Source organism: Hylobates moloch, unplaced genomic scaffold, assembly GCF_009828535.3.
Source record: "Hylobates moloch isolate HMO894 unplaced genomic scaffold, HMol_V3 SCAFFOLD_5, whole genome shotgun sequence".
Lineage (NCBI taxonomy): Eukaryota > Metazoa > Chordata > Mammalia > Primates > Hylobatidae > Hylobates > Hylobates moloch.
In genome coordinates, this window is record NW_026652280.1 from 153988545 (window position 1) to 154010599 (window position 22055).

The window sequence follows — 22055 nt, forward strand, 5'->3', positions numbered from 1 at the left end:
CCTGTATTTTTGAAACCTGCTACAGAATATGACTAAATAAATGGCTGCAAATTTGACCTTAAAATCTAGTAATTGTCATTACGCCTGTCATCATCACGTGAATCCAGTTTTATTTCTCCAGTTCCATCTCTCATGCCTTTTGCCAGATATCTCACGGTTATTTGTAGTTCCTTGAAATGTCTGTTTCTCTCATGTTTACCTGGTGTTGCCCACATATAGCATCTCTGTCTAGAATGTCATATCTTACAATACTTACCTCTTTATCTCAGACACTGCTTATTTCAGAAGGCCTTTCTCTAGGCCTTCGACGCCCTGAGTCAAGTAACTCTCTTTGATCTCTCATGCATCCTGTGTGTGATTTCATAAAAATACTTTCCTTTCTGTATAGTAATAATTGGTTTGCTCTTGTGACTTCCTCGCTAGACTAAAACTTGTAGACAGCAAGAAACAATACCTATTTAAATCCATAGATACCTTATAAATGTTTGCTAGCTAAATGAATATTTTATTAAAAAGTATTGATCAATAAATTGCAAAAACAAGCAACATTATTAATAAAAGTGTTATACTAGCTTTTTTATATCTAATGACTACAGCAATCAGTAAACATAGTTTATAGTTTTATCAGTGAAACATAGTTTATAGTTTCAGTGTACAAGCTTACCACTGTGCAAATGCAAGCTATTTTAAAAGTAAACCCTTATAGGCTGGGCATGGTGGCTCAAGACTGTAATCCCAGCACTTTGGGAGGCCAAGGCAGGAGGATCACTTGAGGTCAGGAGTTCAAGACCAGTCTGGCCAACACAGTGAAACCCCATCTCCACTATAAATACAAAAATTAGCTGGGCACAGTGGCAGGTGCTTGTAATCCCAGCTACTAGGGAGGCTGAGACAGGAGAATTGATTGAACCCACCAGGTGGAAGTTGCAGTGAGCCAAGATTGTTCCACTGCACTCCAGCCTGGGTGACAGAGTAACACCCTACCTCAAATAAAGAAATAAACAAATAAATAAATAAATAAGTAAACCCACCCTTATATGATTCTATGATTTCTGCGTCTGGTACATTATATTCAGTATCAGATTGGGTCAGGTCAGTCTAAATCATAGACGTTTACTGCTTCTCATAATTTCAAACAAAGAAATAGGCTTTAATGTAGAAAATTGTTTAAACTAATTTAACTTTATTTAGATTTGTCATCCAGGCAGAATGAAAAAGACTTTTGACTAACTTTCAGTTGAAACACACACACACACACACACACACACACACACACACACACACTACACACTTAAAAAAACTGTATGCAAGTATTGTTTCACATTTGCATTGGGAATGGAAGATGCATCAGTATGTTCATGTTTCCTGAGTTAATGTCTGATGTTTGCATTTGATGCTGTGCTATTATTCAGCAAAAGAAAATAACACTCAGAACAAAATAATGTTGTCTGTCATTTTTATTTTAATCAATAGTGTTGTATCTCTTGTAATTTGTAGGTGTTATTTGGAAGATGGAGCTTCAAAGGGTGCCTGGCTGAACCGGTCAAGTATTATTTTTGCGGGAGGTGATAAGTGGTCAGTGGATCCTCGAGTTTCAATTTCAACATTGAATAAAAGGGACTACAGCCTCCAGATACAGAATGTAGATGTGACAGATGATGGCCCATACACGTGTTCTGTTCAGACTCAACATACACCCAGAACAATGCAGGTGCATCTAACTGTGCAAGGTATGTATTTTCAGAACTGCTATAGTGTGAAAGACTGTGCTTAGAAATGTTTAATATTTAGGTATCAAAATGACTATGAAGCAATTAATAATGTTGAAATATTTGTTGTCATTGAAATATTTGTTGAAGTATATTGTCATTGTTTTCAGGAATTTACATTCCTAGATATCAGAAAGTCATTAAGAGTCGTACAGACAAAATGAAAAAATCTTTTGACTGGCTTTCAATTGAAACACACACACACACACACACACACACACACACACACATTTAAAAATATGTATGCAAGTATTGTAGTCATTTAGAAGTGTAATGACTATTACTGGCATACAAATCCCTACTTACAAAGATAAAGAAATATCCATTAACACCACATTATGACATTTGTAAATGATTCACCTTATATCTTCCTTTGATTCATCCCTTCAATAAATCTTTGGGAGCCCATGATTGATACATTAAATATTTGAAACCTACAATAGATACATGAAAATATTAGAACTTTTTGAAATATGCATAGTAACTCTTTAAATGCAGTCCTCCAAGCATTCAAATACTCTGTCTCAATCCAACCTCTGTTTACTTTGATTCAAGTCACAACGAAAAGCAGCAGCCTTCTAGGATTTCTTTATTTAAATATAGAGTAATTGAGAAAATGTATACACAATGGTTTATATTTGATTTACTTCCAGTAGACCATAAATCATGTTAGCTAACTTTCAATCTCCAGATACAAACAGAATCATCAAATTATTTTATTTCTCTTGCATACTAAAATGTAAGAGCATATGTCCCCTAAAATACAAATGGTTTTCAAGAAAAATGTAATTATTATGCTAGGAGAATGGAAAACGTTTATTTTTTGCCCTTTTACATTATTTCTTTCTGCTTTATAAATTAATCATGTGTTGGTTGTTTAGAAATATTATGCTCTGTGGAACTAAAACTGATGTTGCCATATTTCTAAGTACAATTAATAACAAATTATGTGATAATGTGGTGCCAGAGCATGCATGTTTTATTCCTAATAGGAAAGTTGAGTGAGCAAGTCAGCTGTACTCTCTTTGAGTTTACCCTTCAATAAGTCAAGGCTGAAAATTAATTTAGGTGCATAGCTTAAGTCTGAAAAAGATTATTAATCTATAGCCTTATTAAGTGAGCTTTATTTCCTCATGTAAAGGTAAACTTGAATTCAAACGCAGCTTCAATTGTTACTACAGAAAATATTTTAACTTTGTGATAAGGTTAAACTTCTTAAACAATTAACGTTAAGGAGGAAAGTATAAATTGAAAAATAAGTCAATGACTTTCCTCAGTGATTTTTCTTTTTTTTACAGATTATTGTAGACTGTGATGATGTTCATTATTTAAAAGTGGTATATCAGAATATAATAACATTTTCACAAAAGTTCATCTTTAATCAGAGATTATTCAGGGACTCCAGAGGGTGGGAGTTAATCCACCTTCAGAAACTGACATGAGATTGTAAGACAAAACACATTTCTTATGTTATTTAAGCCTAATCCTGTTCTCTTGTTCAGTTCTCTGCCCTTTGACTTGAGTTTCTAGCTCAGACTCTAAAAGATTTTCATTATGTGAAAAAGAAAGTATACTTGAACAATAATATGTTCGAGTTACTTAAGACACAGACATTTTGCTTGTATGTTTTAAACTTGTAGGTTTAAATGATATATTTCTGAAGAATAATCCCATTTTCCTTTTTCCATTCTTTCTTGTTCCTTATTAGGTCTGTATTTTAAATACCCAGACTTTCGATATTTAAGACCAGCCTAGGTACATGTTTAATTCTCACAGGATTTTTAAAATAACTTTATATTACATTGGTTGTTTAATATTGTCCACGTTTTTAAAACTGCTACCCGTCTTACTATAGTACTCTTTTTTGCTGGTCATTAGATGATGGTGAACTTTTGAGCAGTTATGAATGTACTTATTGAATGTTCGTTCAGTATAATATTTTATTCCTCTAGAAAAAGAAAAATCCATGTTACTGTTTTGAAAGTATAAGATTGGATAAAATTAAAAGCTAATAATTTTACAGTAATTATGAACATAATTACTTATTAGAAGTTGATTGACATGTAGGTGGTTTTCAAATTACATTAATAAAGTTCAGGGAATACATTAATAGGCTTGTCAGTCAGTTCAAGTACTAAATAAATGTCATAAAAAGTCAACCCCACTTAAGCTACATTTCTTCTCAATGAACAAAAATAAACTGATGTGTACACCTCTTCAGTCCCTAAATTTGTTAGATTGTCTGATGCCCAGGGGTATCAGCATAGTTTTGAAGCACATGCTCTTTGCCTAACAATCTGACAATCCTTTATTCACCAAGATAAAGAAGCTTAGCAACTGAGGGAAGACTGTATTAATCACTGATGTCAAACATACATTGGCTGGTAAAAACAAAGCTCATCTTCAATTGTTGCATGTACTCCATGGAACTATTTTTTTAAATCATTTTGAAAAGGGATAAAAAGGGGATATATTGTCAACACAGACACTATGTTTGAGAAATTTATTAGTGCTATTGATTTCTTAGAGCTATTAATATAAATAAATGGAGCAATGGAGGAGGAAAAACACTAAAGTAGGAATAGGAAAACCTGGATTCTAATCTGGAATTGTCCTGCATAAAATAGGCAATTATTAAGTCTCTCTGAACTCTGGCTTTCTCATTTCAAAAGAGACATAAGACAAGAAGATCTTTAAGGTCCACACCAGTCAAAAAAAGACAAATGATAAAAACAAACAAAAACAAAACAAATAAAAAAACAAAAATTCCACTTCAAATATTTGCTTTGATTTAATAGGAAAAAATATTTAAGTTAAAAAAGAAAAATATTTTATAACTTTTATTGAACACCATGCAAACTAATGTTAACATACAGCTCCCATTACTACTTACTCCACAAGTACGTTTCATTTCTCTTTATATTTTTTCTTTATCCAACGGAGCTGAGTAACTTATGTATTTATGAAATTTGGAGAATGTGTTAATTTGGAGCCTGGCTTTAAAAGGGTGGCAACTGGCTAATAGACTTAATAATAAAATAAATTTTTTCATTACCTATATATAACATGGTTTTGATAATCAAATGACTTATTATTCACTGTTTTGAACTATGTGATATATTTGCTAAGAACTCATTTCTTTGTTAATAAGTATAAAAGTGTATGAGGCTGGAGGACTAGTTAGGAAGCAAGAGCTCCTTATTACAATACTGTAATGATGAGAAACATGAAATATAGACACTGCGCATTTGAATATATGTCAGGAATTGTGCTAAGGTTAGAGTGTGTCCCCCAAAGTTCATGTGTTGGAAAATTAATCTTGAAAGGAACAATGTTTGAGGTGCAGTCAAATAAAAGCTGGTTATTCATTCATGAGAGCTCTCATGAATGGGTTAATATTGCTGTCATGGGATTGGGTTAGTTGTTGTGAGAGTGGGTTTGTTATAAAAGTGAGTTAGGCCCCCTCTTGCTTTCTTGTTCTTGTCCATCTGTTTTCTGCCATGGGATGATGCAGCACAAAGGCTCTTGGAAGATGCTGGCACTATGCTCTTGGACTTCTCGGCCCCCAAAAATATGAGCCAAATAAGTTTCTGTTCATTATAAATTACCCAATCTGGGATATTCTGTTATAACAACATAAAATGGACTAAGACATGGTTCCTACTTTTAGTTCTCCATGACGTTTAAAGTCTAGGTTGTATAGAGCACAAGTTAGACACTCATAGATAGTGTGTATTAAATAAACACATACGAAATGTTTACTGCTCAACTCATCCCCTTTCAAGGAAATATACTCTAAGTTTTCTCTGGTCAGAGTAGAAGGAGATTTGACTAGCACATAACTCTGTAATCAAAATAACTTCTCAAAGGTATTTAACTTCTCCAGGGTATTGTAATTTCCTTAGGGTACATAACTCACTTAGAGTATTTGTAATAGGTGGGGTGCTACACTTCCCTTATCAAAGATGGGCTTGTTTCTCTAGATACTGGGAGTGTAGTTAGAAGACAACATTCAGGGCCCCTTTGAGGATAGCCTCAGCTGCAGAGAGCCTCCTTGCCGAAGTCAAGCCCTGCCTAGAGCAGCCAACACCCAATGACTGCTTGAGGCAACGAGTATAAAGACCTTTTCCTTTTAGCCCAATGTAGGACAGCTTTGATGGGCCATTTCAGGTTCAGAGCTCTTCATGGGCAGCTGAGGCTATTGTCCAGACTCCATTGCAGCTCTACTTCTTACTATATTCAAACCCATCTCCTTCTTCTTCCATCCCCAAGGGCTGATCACAAGGATATTTCCTAATAAACATCTTGCACTCTAAACTCCATCTTGTTTGAATTCGTTTCACAAAGATCCTAAACTATGACAATATCAGATCCATATCTCTTGCTTAGTCATTGTTTTGAGAAAGCCTTTATAAAGTGAAAAGGCATTCAAACATCATTTATTATTAATATTCTATTTTATGTTAAAAGGGATTTGAAGTGGCTTATGGAGGAGTATTCAGAACACCAAGATAGATAGGAGGAACAAAATAAACAAGAGAAGAGTAGGATGCAGTCAGAGGTGAGGTTAGATCATAAAATTTGTAATATGATTTTCATATACTTTCAGAGCATGGCAAAAATGTATTTCTAAGATTTCTGAAAGCCAATGTATATAGAGAGAAACAGAATCAGTTATTCATTTCATAGTTCATAGGTTAAAACTTACTTTTCTCAGTACTCTGATCCTGTTATTCAGAATAAAGTAGCATTTCTGCCGTCTCAGAACATCATGGTGAGGTATAAGGAACATCTCTTTGGTACACATAGCATTCATTCATAAGGCTTTTACTTATAACAGCTTTCAATATAACCTGAAGAGCAGGGAAGGAAAAAAAATAAATTTAAAAATAAATTCAATAAGATGCCATTCCAATAACAGGGAGATAGCTTTTTGATTACCACCTTAATCTATGAATAAATTTTAGAACCTATCCTTCTTAAGCAAAACTCCACAAATATTATTTCTCTCAATTAGTCTTTGAATAGTAATTCAAGTGCAGATACTTTAAAGTTATACCTACTAATGATTATCTGGAGAGCAATTACTCTATGTGGCCACAAGTATAAAGCCATATTCTCCAAAGATTAGCATATCTTTGTCTAATGTTAACATCTTTTCAATGAATACTAAGGCCTTGACAAGGTGCACGCGGAAAGAGAAGGACACCACACTCTGTTCCAGTTTGAGCTGATGGGAATAAATAGAATCACAGGACATGGGCCTGTTTTTCCCAAAAGACCAAAAGAAGAAAAAAAACAAAAAAACAGTAATGGTGAGAAAAGCATGAAAAAATACTACATACGTTGGACAATTCAAGCCATTGTGCTGCAACAGTGAAAATTTCAAAATTTTCAACAAGTCGAAAAATGAAACCAAAGAAAAATTATCGCCACTAACAAAAATTTTACAGAGCTAAAGATGTTGAAACAGGCATTGTCTGGATGCAATAATGGCTCATGACAAGACTCTCATATTGGATCCTAGTCTGTTCTATTCAGGATCTATTTTTACCTGTGGAGGAGATCAAGATTATACATGGGAACCCAATCTTGGGCATGCTCTAAAACACAAAGAAATGGATAAAGATTCAAACCGCGTGCTGTCAATATTTTTAGCATGGAAACAATAATAAACCATATGAAATAAAAATGGCTTAATAACCCGTCATGTACCGTTACCCTACCCAAAATATCTTTATCTTTAAAGAATGCACCTTCATACTTACAAAACATAATCTTAGATAAATGAAAAAAGATAACTTGTTAGTGGAGCTACTACCAGTAAAAACTAGGAGTGGGTCTCCCAAAATTGTCCATGTTTTTTTGTACACAATCTATAGCTTCTTTATATCAATAACTAGATAACAGCGCTACATTTCTAGGAACATATATGATAAATACATGTTACCTGCTTGTAAGAAAATGCTATGATTTGCTCTCTATAATTTGGCTAAAAGTGATCTCAAATATTTAAGATAAACGTTACATGGATAGGAGTGTACATACTCATTCTCATTCCCTTTGCAGGGGATTCCAACCTGTTCTACCATAAATCATTATTTACTTACCCCATTTACATAATAGTGCAGGTCCAATGGAAGACAAATTTTACTGAGCTCAGGCAGACTAATCAATACCTGACTACTGATCAGAGGGTGAAAGACCAAATAAGTTCAATTACTGATAACAATAAGACTGTATTAGTCCCTACAAATTTTCCCCACAATGAAGTAGTAACGATGGAACCAGGCCTAAGAACATTCCATTGCTTTTTTCTATTTCTGTTGATCTGAAATGTCCAGTTTTGCAATTTATGAAGACAGGATCTTATTAACATTTTGGAAGATATGCCTCATTAGTTAACAGGACGATCATTTTATATATACATATATACACACACGTGTGTGTATATACGTATACGCACACGTGTGTGTATATATATACATAAGTGTATATATGTGTGTGTGTGTATATATATATATATACACACACATATATATATATACACATATATATATATATATATATATATATATATATTTTTATTTATATATACTTCCCTGAGACAGCATCTCACTCTGTGTCCAGGCTGGAGCGTAGTGACTCAGTCTTGGCCTACTGCAGCCTCAACCTTCCTGGCCTCAGGTGATGCTCCCACCTCAGCCTCTCATGTAGCTGGGACTACAGGTATATACCACTCTGCCTGGCTATTTTTTTTTTTTTTTTTTTTACAGATTGGGTCTTGCCATGTTGCCCATGCTGGTCTCAAACGCCTGGCCTCAGGCGATCTACCCACCTCAGCCAGCCTCCCAAAGTGCTGGGATTACTGACATGAGCCCCTACGCCTGGCCAGGACTATCATTATATTCCCCGGGTACTTTATCCAGTAGGAGATATTTAATCTGTTGAACTATATGAAGCAGTATTATTGAGGTCTAGGGAGACAATGGTCTGATATCTAAACAATTTAGAATAGTTATGCCTAATTTGGGAAACTTGGGAAAAATAAGTTTTTCAGGTGTCATTCGTAATCTTAGACTTTAGCAAGATTATTTCCACAAATATACCTTCAGAGACAAATTCAGAATCAAGGTTATTTTCCCAAATATACCTTCACAGACAAATTCAGATCTAAGATTATTTTCCCAAATACACCTTCACAGACAAATTTAGATCCAAGATTATTTCCGCAAATATACCTTGACAGAAAAACTCAGGTTCACCATCTGTGCTTATGTGGGGTAGGCTTTTTTAGGCAAGGAAATCTTGCATAACAATTAAAAAATTAATGCATTTTTCAGGTGGATGTTTTCAGCTTTCTTTTCACACAATCCCTTCTGGCTAGAATTGCTATGGTTACATGGCAGGATATATCAGACCAGATTCTAGGAATTCATTATCTCACTTTTCTGTGAATATATTGACATTCATTAGGTTATGGGTTTAGCTATTATGATTTATAAGATATAAGGTGAATTGAGCTACTTGTAGTAAAATTCTTGTTTGAATACAAGCTTGTCTTCCAGAATACCCATTTTTTTCTTCTAAATATTCTAATATTCAGAATTATTGAACATTACTTTTCTACAGTTGGGAATAAGGAAGTAGCAGAAAGAGAAAGTAGATTTCAGTAAATAGTATTTTACTTCCAAAAGATTTTCTACGTAAATATATGGATCATATTTTCCTAAGCAAAATTATCACATGAAGTTTTATGTATTGCCTAATGTAAGGTCTGATATTAGAACAATACTGTGGATCAAAACTGTGCCAAAATCCATAATGCACTTCTTGCTCTACACAAAGGGAATTACTAAGTTGATAATATTTTCTTATACATTTTCAATTTGTTGTCACTTGTCAATGAAAGACAAGTAGGGAAGAGCAAAAAAAAAAAAAAATCATATCGATAGCCACCACACATTGTCGGCTTCCATCTGCGTCATCTCTTTTTATTTTCTATAGAAGGAAGTTTGTGAGTTCATAGCAGAAAGGAGGAGCACTATTGGAATTTAAATAAGCATATTTGCTAACTAGGAAATTATACCAGCAAGGAAGATTCTACTTCAGTGTCTTGGATCTACTCATGAGATAAATAATATGTTGAGAGGGTGGTAGAAGAGGGCCAAAAATCAAATAATTATACAGCTTGTGGTCAGTGTTGATGAGGAGAAATGTTGCCCTACTTTATCCTTTTTTTTTCAAGTTTTAAGCTTGAATCAGAGTGGCAAGTATTCCACAAAAACATATCTGGGAATAGGATATACAAGAAAGAAGAAGATTATTATATATTATTCATTTGGAGACTAAGGCAGTATTTCTGTTTTTGATAACACACAGTCCAAAATTACAACTTGAAAATAATTTAAAGTAATTATCCCTTTAAGCAAGATTTGCTGCCTTTAAAAGCACCTTTAATGATTAATGGATATTTCTTACAATTCCTGAAGCACAGAGTTTGATAAGTATGTCAGAGCTCAGCAGACTGATCGCATTTTCATGTTGTTGGTAGTAATTCTTAGTTTTGCATGTGAAATCTGTATTGGAAAGTGGTTATATTTGTTGCCTATCTTGGAGTATATTCATTTCTCTTAAAAAAAAAAAAACAAAAAAAAAAGAAAATAACTGTGTAAGTAAAACATGTCAAATCCCAGTGCAGTGTACACTATCACTATGAAAATCTCTCTATAAATAAAAGATTACCAATCTCTAGCTGGCACATTTATTTTAAGAAACACTGCAAATAAAACCTATGTCTGGTGAAATAACTTATCTTCTTGGAGTCATTTTAATGGGATTTGATCTATGAAATAATTTTTCTGTTTTTTTTTTTCCCAAATCATGTATATAATTAAGATATCACTATAAGGGCAATTAAGAATTTACTGTTTTCATTAGGTAAATGCCAACTGACAATACTCCTTGTAACCTTTATGTAAAGCAAAGATAACATTTCGCAGGAGAAAATTTGAATCTGCTAATATTGTTTACTATATGATCTGTAATAGAAAAATAAGGATTAATCATATGTAGCACCAACAGGAAAATGGACACAATTAAAACTGGTGGCAAAGCTTAGTTTGCAGAATTAGAGTGAGGCTGTGTTCCAATATCTCTCTTCCCCATACTTCACCACCCATCCCTTCAGCATCTTCTGGTTAGTAATCTAGCGAGAGGTTAGAAGTAGAAAGACTTGGGAAAAAAGGGACCATGCACCTGCACTAAGTTGTCAGTTTTCTAACCCACATTGGTAGGTTTGCATTTAGACAAGTGGCCCTTAAACAGTTTGTGGTCATGAACCCATTTAAAAATCTGATGAAATTTGTAGACCCCTTCTCTGGAAAAATACACATACCTTTAGCATACTTCTTTACATGAGCACAGGCTTATGAACACCCTAAATCTATTTGTGGACTCCAAGTAAGATCTCAAGTCAACTTCTTGAGCGTGATGACTAGGTCTTATTTTATTTTATTTTATTTTTTTACTCTGAACCAGGATGGTGTCTGACAAATGTTAGAAACTCAGTAGAGTTTTATTGTTTTTATAAATGCACATATTTCTTTCTGCCTAGCTTCATGCCAATCGTTTTGCTTAAGCTGTGACTTAGTATGTTGATGCTATCTTTAGGACATAAGACCGTGAATGCTGACATAATAATAAACAAAAAAGGATTAGTTAGACATTCATGACTTAGATTGCTTATTTTCATTTGAGGCCAAAACCTTCTTATTCTCTATAATTTCCATATTTTCACAAGTGTAGAATAGTGAATGCGTGTTGTAGTAAAAAGTAACAAATAAGACACCAGCATTCTACAAAATAAATTCTACCCTAGCAATGTTATTTTGAGAAAAAATATACTTTACATGGGACAGAGTTAGCTACAAAGACTGTAGCCAAATGTTTCTAATGCCAAACCCAAACAAGAGTTTAACATTTAAAAAGAGCCAACAGTTACACAATTAAAATTTTATCTCAGGTTTATGCTCATTCTTTTAGGTTTTGACTTGAACAAATGGGTGGATGGACACTTTTTTAAATGAGATATTGAAGACTTCAGGAAGGACAGATTTTGCAGCTATTTATCAGTGCAGAATAAAGTGAGATGTATTGTTATTCACTCTGCTTAGAACTTGTTCATTTTAAGTGAGCCCATTTTAAAAGAGCAGGCAGGATGACTTCAGTTTATGTCAATAAAGAGTTATGAAGTCTCACTTTAATTCAATACCAACTATGTGCAAATAACTTTGCTAAATGTTGCACATACATTCATTCATTACCCCTTGTGGTAGGCCGAATGATACAGTCTCCAAATATGACTACATCCTCATCTCCAGAACCAATGAATTTGTTAGGTTAAGTGGCAAGGAAAAATGTAATCTGATCTTAAGACAGGGCTAGCCTATAATCCCAGCACTTTGGAAGAACGAAGCAGGAGGATCACTTGAGACCATCCTGGACAACATAGGGTGACCCTATTTCTACAATTTTTTTTTAAATAGCTGCTGTGGTCCCAGCTACTTTGGAGGCTGAGGTGAGAGGAGTGCTTGGGCACAAAAGGTGGAGGCTATAGTGAGTGGTGATCGTGCCACTGCACTCCAGCCTGGGTGACAGAACGAGACCCTGCCACAAAAAAAAAAAAAAGTGCCTATTAACTTTGATTATCCAGTCAGGCCCAGTGAAATCACACGGGCCCTTAAAAGTGGAAGAGGAAGGCAAAAGAATGGTCAGAGGGAGCTGACTGCTGATGTAGGCCAGATTGATGTGCTGAAGAAGGACTCAACCTACAATGGCTGGATTTAATGATAGAGGAAGGGGACCCTGAGCCAAAGAATATGGATAGACTTTAGAAGCCAGGAAAGTCAAGGAAATGAAATCTCCTCTAGAAACTCCAGAAGGGAATTCAGCCCTGCCAACACCTCGAGTATAGCTGAGTGAGAATGTCTACCCTAACAGACATGTAAGATACACTTGTGTTGTTTTAAGCCACTAAATTTGTGATAATTTGTTATGGCAGCCAATAGGAAAACTAATACACTCCCCATGCACGTTCACACATATACACACTCTAAAATAATGGTACCTTTATATCCATCTAGAATAAGTTTCTTAACCTCAGTACTATTGACATTTTGGCCATGTGAGTGTGTGTGTGTGTGTGAGAGAGAGAGAGAGAGTGCGTATATTTCTGTCCAAGTGTAAGGTGCCCTGGCCTCAACATATGGACACTAGCAGCATTCCCTGCTTGTGACACTTAAATGTCTGCTGGGGCAAAAATCACCCCTGGTTGAGAACCACTGATGGAATAGAAGACAAATGCTTTAATTTTTGAACGCATGGCAGGTTGTGACAAGCTCCATGAAAATATGGATTGTATCTATCTTACTGACCTAACCTGAGTGAGTAGAACAGGGGCTGGCATAGAAAAGGGGCTGAAATAAATATTTAATGGATGATAGAATGAAGGAGTGAAGTCTCTTAGAGTATAAACCAGCCAATGACCAGAGAAAATTCTTCTGAATTTTTTCTCTCTGGTCTATTTCCCCTGTTGACACAAGTAAAGATCAGTATTCTTTCTCTTAAGTAGTTTAGCATGGCATAAGTATTAGACTGACCTCAAGTCACATTCACTTTTAATATTTATAAGGTATATGAACTTGGTCAAGTTTCTTCATCTATTTAACAATCACCTCCATCCTCTGAGAAGTAAAAAGTAATCCCCAGCTCTCTCGTTTGCTATAAAAATCTAAAAAACAATTAGATATATATTTCTTGAAGTGTCCAACTCAAAGTAGATATTCAATCTGAGTCATAATCTTTCTTTTTCCAAAGAGCTAATAGTGTACATATAGGTCCTTTCTGCTTTCTCCTTTTGAATCAGGATGCAGTTGATATTGCTCCTACTGATTCCAAGTGATCTTTACTAAGAATTTAGACAACAAAGTTAGACTGTAAAATATCAATAAAATTAATTACTCTTCTCATGGAGAAATTCTATGTGAAAAGGATATAATAAATTTATACCAATGTTAAGGTTTTGAACATAATTGAAAATAATCTTCTATTTTTTGGAAAACTTCTACCTAAAATTAATGGAAAGATATTATGCACTCATTTTTGCCTATTTGATCTCAAAGCTATTCTCTGCACGTCTCTTGCTATGCTCTATGTCACCCCCACACCAGAAGGTGCATTCCCAGCCTACTATGTTTTTTGGTTTCTGGCAGGGTTCACTCAATGGGAGATACTGGCAAGAGAGTGATTGTAGACTGGAGGAAGAGAGAAATCAGGCTATTTTCCTCTCTTATTGTCACAGGCGGTGTCTCCTGCAAAGCCTTTTATTTCCTTGGCTCCAGGTTCAGCTGGGCAGCCCATCCTCCTATTGGCACAGCTGACACTGGGAAACCCCATGTCATGGACCTAGCAGCTATTGAACAGTCCTGATCTGTGGGCTCTGGCAATGAGACCTGCTTACAAAAGTATTTGCGGCTTCTTCTTGTTACAAATCTCTGAGGTTCTCTCCTTCATGTGCTCTGGCTTCTTAGACTTTCATCACGTATGTAAAAACTTCTCTGTATTAGAGCATCCTTTTTTTGAAATACGGTTGACGCTTGAACAACATGAGGGTTGGGTCACTGACCTCCTACACAGTCAAATATCTGCACATAACCTTTGACTCCCCCAAAACTTTACTAATAGCCTACTATTAACTGGAAGCCTTACCAATAACATACATAGTCAATTAGCACATATTTTATGTTATAAAATATGTCTGTATATATATGAACCATGCGATGGTATTCTCTCTCTCTCTCTCTCTCTCTCTCTCTATATATATATATATATACACACACATATATATATTCTTATACTGTATCTATTCTATATATAGAATATTCTATATATATTCTTATACTGTATCTATAAGAATATATGTGTATTCTATACTGTATTCCTACAATACAGTAAGCTAAAGGGAAGAAAATGTTATTAAGAAAATCATAGAAAAGAGAAAATGTATTTAGTATTCATTAAAGTGGAACATCATAAAGTTCTTTATGCTCGTCTTCATATTGAATAGGCTAAAGCAGAGGAGAAAGAAGAGGGGTTGGTCCTGCTGTGTCTGGTGGCAAAGGTGGAAGAGAATCCAAGTGTACATGGACTCTTGAAGTTTAAACCTGCATTGTTCAAAGGTCAAATGTACTTAGATTGGTTTCTATTTTCCTGGCTGTATCCCAACTGGTAAAGATTTTTTTCTTAAGATTTCAAGTGGTTTTGAGTTGTAAATATTCCCAAAAGGCAAGTGTTTAAGCTCTATCCTTTATATAATTAACATTTTATATAATGATAATTACTGCCTTACATTCTAGGAAAAATATGTCTCATTCCTGAATATCAAAAGCAAATTTAAAAACAAATTTTAAAATTAATTACACATATATTGGGATCTCAGATTTATTAAACTAATTATTAGAAAGTAAGATAAATTGGGGAAAAGCTAAAAGTATGCATAATTATTAAATGCTGGCACTTATGTGAGCCTTGGGCTTCTCTTTATTAGCTTTTGGGTGCGATTATCATTAACATTTCAGTTGCATCCTTAATGAATATTAGAGCTACAAATACACAATGGCATGAGTGAAAATAGGAGTCTTTCATTACCACGCAGACTGAAACTTTAAGAAAAATAACTTACAGAGAGGCTGTAGAGCTGCGATTGTATATTTACCCTCGGAGCTATGAGCTGTCTAGAAGTATTCTGAGCTGTGATTTTTACAGCTGCACCTGTGCCGGGTGGAGAAACTAGTGAAGAGCAATTTGGTCCTCTTCAGTAAACCAGTTAACTGGTTTTTTAACACTAACTAAAGCAACTTAGCCACATTCTTTGAGCATTTGCTTTGTGCTAAGCATTGTTCTAAGTGTTGGAAAAGAAAGATCTGCAAATAAAAATTAGTCCTTCTTTTCAAGGAAATTACCTATCAGCTGGGGGATACTGGCTTGGAGGCAAATGAGTGCACTAAAGTTAGGTAGGGGCTAGGACAGATGTATACATAGGGCACATAAGGCAGGTCTTCTTTTTCTGTAGGATCATGCCCAACTTTTGGGGTGAAGTAGTGGATAGGCTTGAGGTTTAACTACAAGGCATGAAGTGATAGCCATAGTATACTGCTTGGAAGATACTCTTAGGGTATATAGTAAGTCATTCAGAGCTCAATGAGCAGCTACTTCAAGTCTCAGCAAGTGCTGAATAAGCAATTAGATGTATAAACTCACATCATCTTGTTCCATAAAGTGGAATAAGAAGTGTGGGGAAGGAGTAGGAACAGGACAAGATGAGAGGAATCGCTCAATCAGAGCATTGCTGTAAGATGGCCTTTAGAAGTGGTACTGACAAAGAGATACTCAAATGTACAGCTCCTCGGAGTTGGAGATGGCTTGGAGGTGGTTTGAGCATGTAGAAGCAATGGAGACAATGGAGGACTCTGGGGAGCAGTTGTAGGAGGCTGTAATTGCTGAGCGCAACTGCTGACTGGAGCCATTCAATACTGAGAGGAGCAGCTGCAGAGAGCTTAAGCAGGGAACCCTGGAGAGCCACAGTTGGAGCTTCCCCAGATTAAGAAGCTGCCAGGGGAAGCAGCAGTGATGAGTGTCATTGTATGGAAAATTCAAAGTTATCCATTCAGTTCCACCATCTCTGCAACTGGCAATGGTTGAAACACAGTCTAAGATATATGAAGAAATGGTGAAATATTGATAAGATTGACAAAATATGTTTGAGATTTTTAAAGACAACTTTCCTCAAACTCGAACGTAAGCTTTCTTGGCTAATGTGGTATTACTTTTGGTTGTTGTTTGTTTATTGAGGAACAATTTTACCCTAAAAATAGCTGTTACATTGGCCAAAACAAGGAGACTTGATTTTAAATTAAAGGATTCACTAACCAAAAAATCAATGAGAGTATATGCAAAATTTGGTACTTTTTGATATTTCTCCCCTGGAAAGAGTAACTGTAGTTTTTATCCTGTTCTCAAAGTTCCTGATGCTAAAAAAAAAAAAAAAAAATTACGAGAGTTTGTATTAGAAAGACAAAAAAGATTAGCTAATAGAGAATTTGGTAACATCTTTTATCAACTTATCCCCAAAAGATGCTGTTGTATAACAGTGTGATGAATTTAGGTAATCATTACATTGAACACTGTCTAGCATTACTATGAGGCTGTCCTCTTCAAATATTGTTCAGGATAACGAACCTTGGTATATTGGTGATCCCTTCTGCACCTTTTTGGATCAGCTTGGGTTTGATTATGGAGGAAGACAGAAGCAGCATAATAGATATTTTGTTTGAGTAAAACACAATTATGATGTAAAAACTTGAGAAAGAGAATCCAGCTGGGAAATTATTGTTAGTCCACCTTTGAGCCTTTGAGTGAGAGCTGAGAACTACTGTGGATCCTGTCGAAATGGAAGGAAGAATGTGGAGGTGGAGGTGTTCATTCAACTTGTGAATGTGAACACTTTAATTTTAAAATAATAATGCATCTATTTATATTTTTGTTTTGTTGAAATCTCACAGTACTGCAAATTTTTATCAAAATCACTCCATCTGGAAAAATTCTATGTGGATTAAGCCACATGGGAATCAGTTACCCTGGCTTAACAGATATTTCATTGCTGTGGGTTTTAATCGATAAACTTGACCTTCTAACTTTGCCGGTTATACAATCTGTTCCGAGCAAACAATGAAATGATGTGAAATGAGTCAGGCTTTGAGTATATTAGCGAATTGGGGCCTGAGTGACCAAGAATGAAATGTCAGGATAACAACACGAAGAAGAAAACTCGTTTTTTCAGGTTCAACTTACTCGATTTTTTTTTTTTTTTTTTTTTTTTTGCACAGCATACCATACTCTCATTTAAAAAGAGCATTTTACCCAAAAAGCTATGTGTGTTTTTCAAGGTAACATAAATTTACCCTTGAAGCCTCTGACCTAGTAAAGACTCCTGGAATAGTTACTCTAAGTGTGCTCTGAACAAATAAAAAATTGCTCTCAAGGGTATTTATTTAGCTAATGAAGATAGCTTGCAGACCATTTGAACAATTATTTGAAAGCAGAAACCACTGAAGGCTCATCCATCTCTCATGGAGAGTTGCACACCTTGGAGTGTTTTTTTGTTCCCCAACTCCAAAGGAGAAACTGTCCCACTTTCTGGGACTTGACATGTGCTTGGGATTACTGCAAGGCTTTTGGGCTTTTGAGCTCGTAGTTCATACACTTGTTTTTGACAGTATGATGTGTTCTTCTTTTTATTTATTTATTTTTTTTTTGAGACGGAGTCTCGTTCTGTCGCCCAGGCTGGAGTGCAGTGGCGCAATCTCAGCTCACTGCAACCTCTGCCTCCCGGGTTCACGCCATTCTCCTGCCTCAGCCTCTCCGAGTAGCTGGGACTACAGGCGCCTGCCACCACGCCCGGCTAATTTTTTGTATTTTTAGTAGAGACGGGGTTTCACCGTGGTCTCATCTCCTGACCTCGTGATCCGCTTGCCTCGGCTTCCCAAAGTGCTGGGATTACAAGCACGAGCCACCGCACCCGTCCGACTTACTCTTTACATTTGCGTGTAGTTAAAAAAAAATTGGTATGGCCTTGTCAAGATCAAAGAGAAAGAACGTTTTAATCTCTGGACCCTCCAAATTCACAGAGATTTCATGGAACATACTGAAGCCTTAAAATATGGAGATAATCAAATAGAAAGCTATATATTTGGGACACAAATTTGTCTTCTGTTTTATTTCTTTAAGATAAGTGAAGAGGTCAGACTTGTAGTACATCACCTTCTGAAAAAATAGGGGTTATTATAAGTAAATATAACAATTTAGTTCTGTATGCTTCATAGGTTTCCAGCTCTCTCCTTGTCCCAGTGCAGTATTTAACATTCCATAGCGTCACTATAACGTGACATTTATGAGTAGCCATTGGCGCCCAGTGCGCAGGCTGCTGTGCCAAATGTGGCCTCAGACCTCTCTATTACATAAATCAATGAGCACTGACACAGATGGAGCTATAGACACACACAGGAAACACTGAGAGGAAAATGTGACAGTGACCTCTGCCTTTCTCTTTTTCCCAGACTCCCGCTGTCAATCAAATAATCAAATTGCCCATCACACACAGCCCCATGGACCTCTTTTGCTGAGCTCAGAATAAAAACACTACCTGTGGTTGACTAAAAAATGAGGACTTTCACTAGGAATAATCTGTCTAATGATAGAGTACTATGCACTTGGAATTGAAAGATCTCTGGTTTTTGTTTTGTTTTGTTTTGTTTTGTCTTTTTTACAGAGTTTCACTCTTGCTGTCCAGGTTGGAGTGCAATGGTGCAATCTCGGCTCACTGCAACCTCCACCTCCCAGGTTCAAGCAATTCTCCTGCCTCTGCCTCCCAAATAGCTGTGATTACAGGCACACGCCTCTATGCCTGGCTAATTTTTTGTATTTTTTTATTAGAGATGGGGTTTTACCATGTTGGCCAGGCTGGTCTCAAAGTCCTGACCTCAGGTGATCCACCTGTTTCAGCCTCCCAAAATGTTGCGATTACAGGCGTGAGCCACAGCACCCAGCCTGGTATTTTGATCTCATGATTCTAAATATATTCTTTACATTTTCAGTGTTTCATGATGAATGGGTGTTTTTTAAGGATCTTTATGTTATGTAGAACTTTGCTTAAACTTTGCTGTCTATTGCTTACTATCCTGATGATTAGTAAGGAAGAACATAAAACATTTTGTTTCCGATAAGACTCATCATACTTTTATTAAAATTACAATATTAATAGACATTGAAGCATCAGATAGTATAAAATAAACATTTAAATAAATGATACTAGTTTAAGGATATCTCTGTAGGAATAAGTGTAGCCAGAATGGCGGGGAAACCCCCACTCCCTGCCTCCCCCAGGGCAACAATCCTTCTGCCCCTCTCTTCTCTCTTTTGCCCACCCTAACCCTCTGGGAATACTGAACATTTTGCTCTTCCCTTAAAGAACCTGATGTGTCACACCTCTGTGTTTTTGTGCTTTCATAAACACTTCCTTCCCTCTAAGTAGGATTAATCATTTCTTCTCTGAACATCTCTGAGCATCCTTTTGGCTCTTCTATCATAGTCTGTTACTTGTTAAAGTATCTGTGTTTCTTGCTGAAAGGTAAACCACATGAGGGCAAGTAATATGCTTATTTATACTACTCAATGTATGATCTCTTAATGAATTAATTTATGTTATTATTACTAATGGAACCATGTTCTGTGGAGAAAATGGCTTCTCCTAAATTACACTATTACACAGGCATGCACACTGGAAAGCATGAAAGTGCTGGAGTAAGACTTATCTGAACATGGGCCTTGGCTCTGCCACTTAGGAGCTATATTAACTCAAGATTGAGACCCTTAGTCTATGGGAAGTTTTGTGGAGAATGAAACCCACGTTATAGAATTACCTTCAAAATTAAGAAATGAAATGTGTTAAGAACTGGACACAAAGTCAGTACAATGAATGACACTATTATTATTATATATAATAAATATCTATTAAGAGGTTTGTATGTGTGTTCATAACCCGATGAAGAGGTCAGTTATTTGTTTTTGCTCCTCAATTTCTCCTTTTATTTATTATTCTAACTTCTTATTTAATAGATGTGTCAAACAACTTTGTTATAAATATTGGCTGCTTATTTCTCCAACTTTCTATTTTTTTCTATTCTTTAGTGATGACAGCACAACGTAGATAAATGCATATGCCAAGCCATTTTTCAACTTTGTAACGACAAAAAAGCTTCTTATCATATCTAAATATGTTCAAATGCCACTTGGTCACTTTTTAAAATCAGAATTAATGAGATTCTTGCTAACCTTTTTATTTTTATTTTAGTCCAATCATCTCCTAGCCTGACAAAACATTAAAAAAAAAAAAAAAAAAAAAAAAGGACTGCGTGATGTAGCCTCTAACAGTCGTAATGAGAGACTAATTGCAGCCCAAATTGGAAACACTTTTGGTTTCAATTAAAGGAAGAGGAAAGACTTAATAGCATCCCAAAAGACTTTATAAACAAAATGATGGCCATTAGCAATAGCAAAAATAAGAACACAAGAGCAAAGAAATCCACCTAGTTAAAATAGGTAATAATAGGCAGTGGTTATAGACAAATGATGGCATCATGAGTATCTATATGGAAACACTGAAAAGGGAAGCAACACAGTTTCCTAACTTCTTTGATATTATGACACAAGCAAGAAACACAGAGACAGAGACAGTGAGAGAGATTGACTACATGAACTGTAGTAGCTCTCAATCCTCCCAGCAGGAGGCTACGCAAAAATTATTCTCAAGAAGAAAACATGTCTTTCCATAGGACTGAATACTGTAGTACGTGGATGCTTTGTGTAAACTATGAGAAGGCTAAACCAACACCCCCATATTTCTCTAGGAAAGAGAGAAGAGGCTTACACCACTTTCTGGTAAATGGGAGTGACAACAGCAAATGATAGCACCAAACTCGGAATCATATGAAAAGTGGGATGATCAAATGAATGGAAATAATTTAGAGTATCTGGTTTTCATTACCTGAACTTAGACTTATTTTCAGTTATCCATTCAGAGCACAACTTTGTACCTCATTTAGCTCTTCTGTGAAATGTGGGAAAAAATCCAAAACAGATAAGTTTGATCAGACATTAATGTAACAGTCACGTACATTTTGATTGTTGAAGTAAAGGATGGACAAATTCTGTCTATAGAGAAGCTGGCCCCAAGATCAATCAGACACTGAATTAAGGAAAATAATGTATTCCTGTCCTCATGGGTACACTGCTAGTGTCTTCTTAGAAGATAAATAGTGGTATGTATTGGCTAAGAAAGAGTTAATTCCTGTTCAGGTTTGGCGTCTCAGAATCATATCCTAAGTTGACCATAAGCTCTGATCTCAAGGACCAGAAATATCTCATAATCTTCTTATATTGTTCAAATTAGAATGTCTTTGTTTTAAATTTAGTAATTGTTATGTTAATGGAGAGAATGTTGGTATTGTGATCAACTCTTCACAGAGAAGCTTATATCACTGAGGGATTAGAGACACACTGGGAAAAATATTGTTTGTCTTGCATACACTAAGGAGTATACTTAGTTATCACTTTTTTTTTTTCCTTTCCTTCAGAGGAAACACTTTGTGTTACTGGAGTTTGCAACCATGT

The 22055-nt window shown here is 35.6% G+C and overlaps 1 protein-coding gene across 5 annotated transcripts in view; it reads left to right on the top strand.

Annotated features, from left to right (window-relative positions):
• Nucleotides 1-22055, top strand: part of NEGR1 (neuronal growth regulator 1) — a 906728-nt gene that overhangs the window by 350255 nt on the left and 534418 nt on the right. For all 5 annotated transcript variants that reach the window (XM_032155585.2, XM_058439668.1, XM_032155583.2 and 2 more), the window contains one exon: nucleotides 1498-1730. In XM_032155585.2, coding sequence (XP_032011476.1) covers nucleotides 1498-1730 — 233 coding nt within the window. The remainder of the gene's footprint in view (nucleotides 1-1497; nucleotides 1731-22055) is intronic.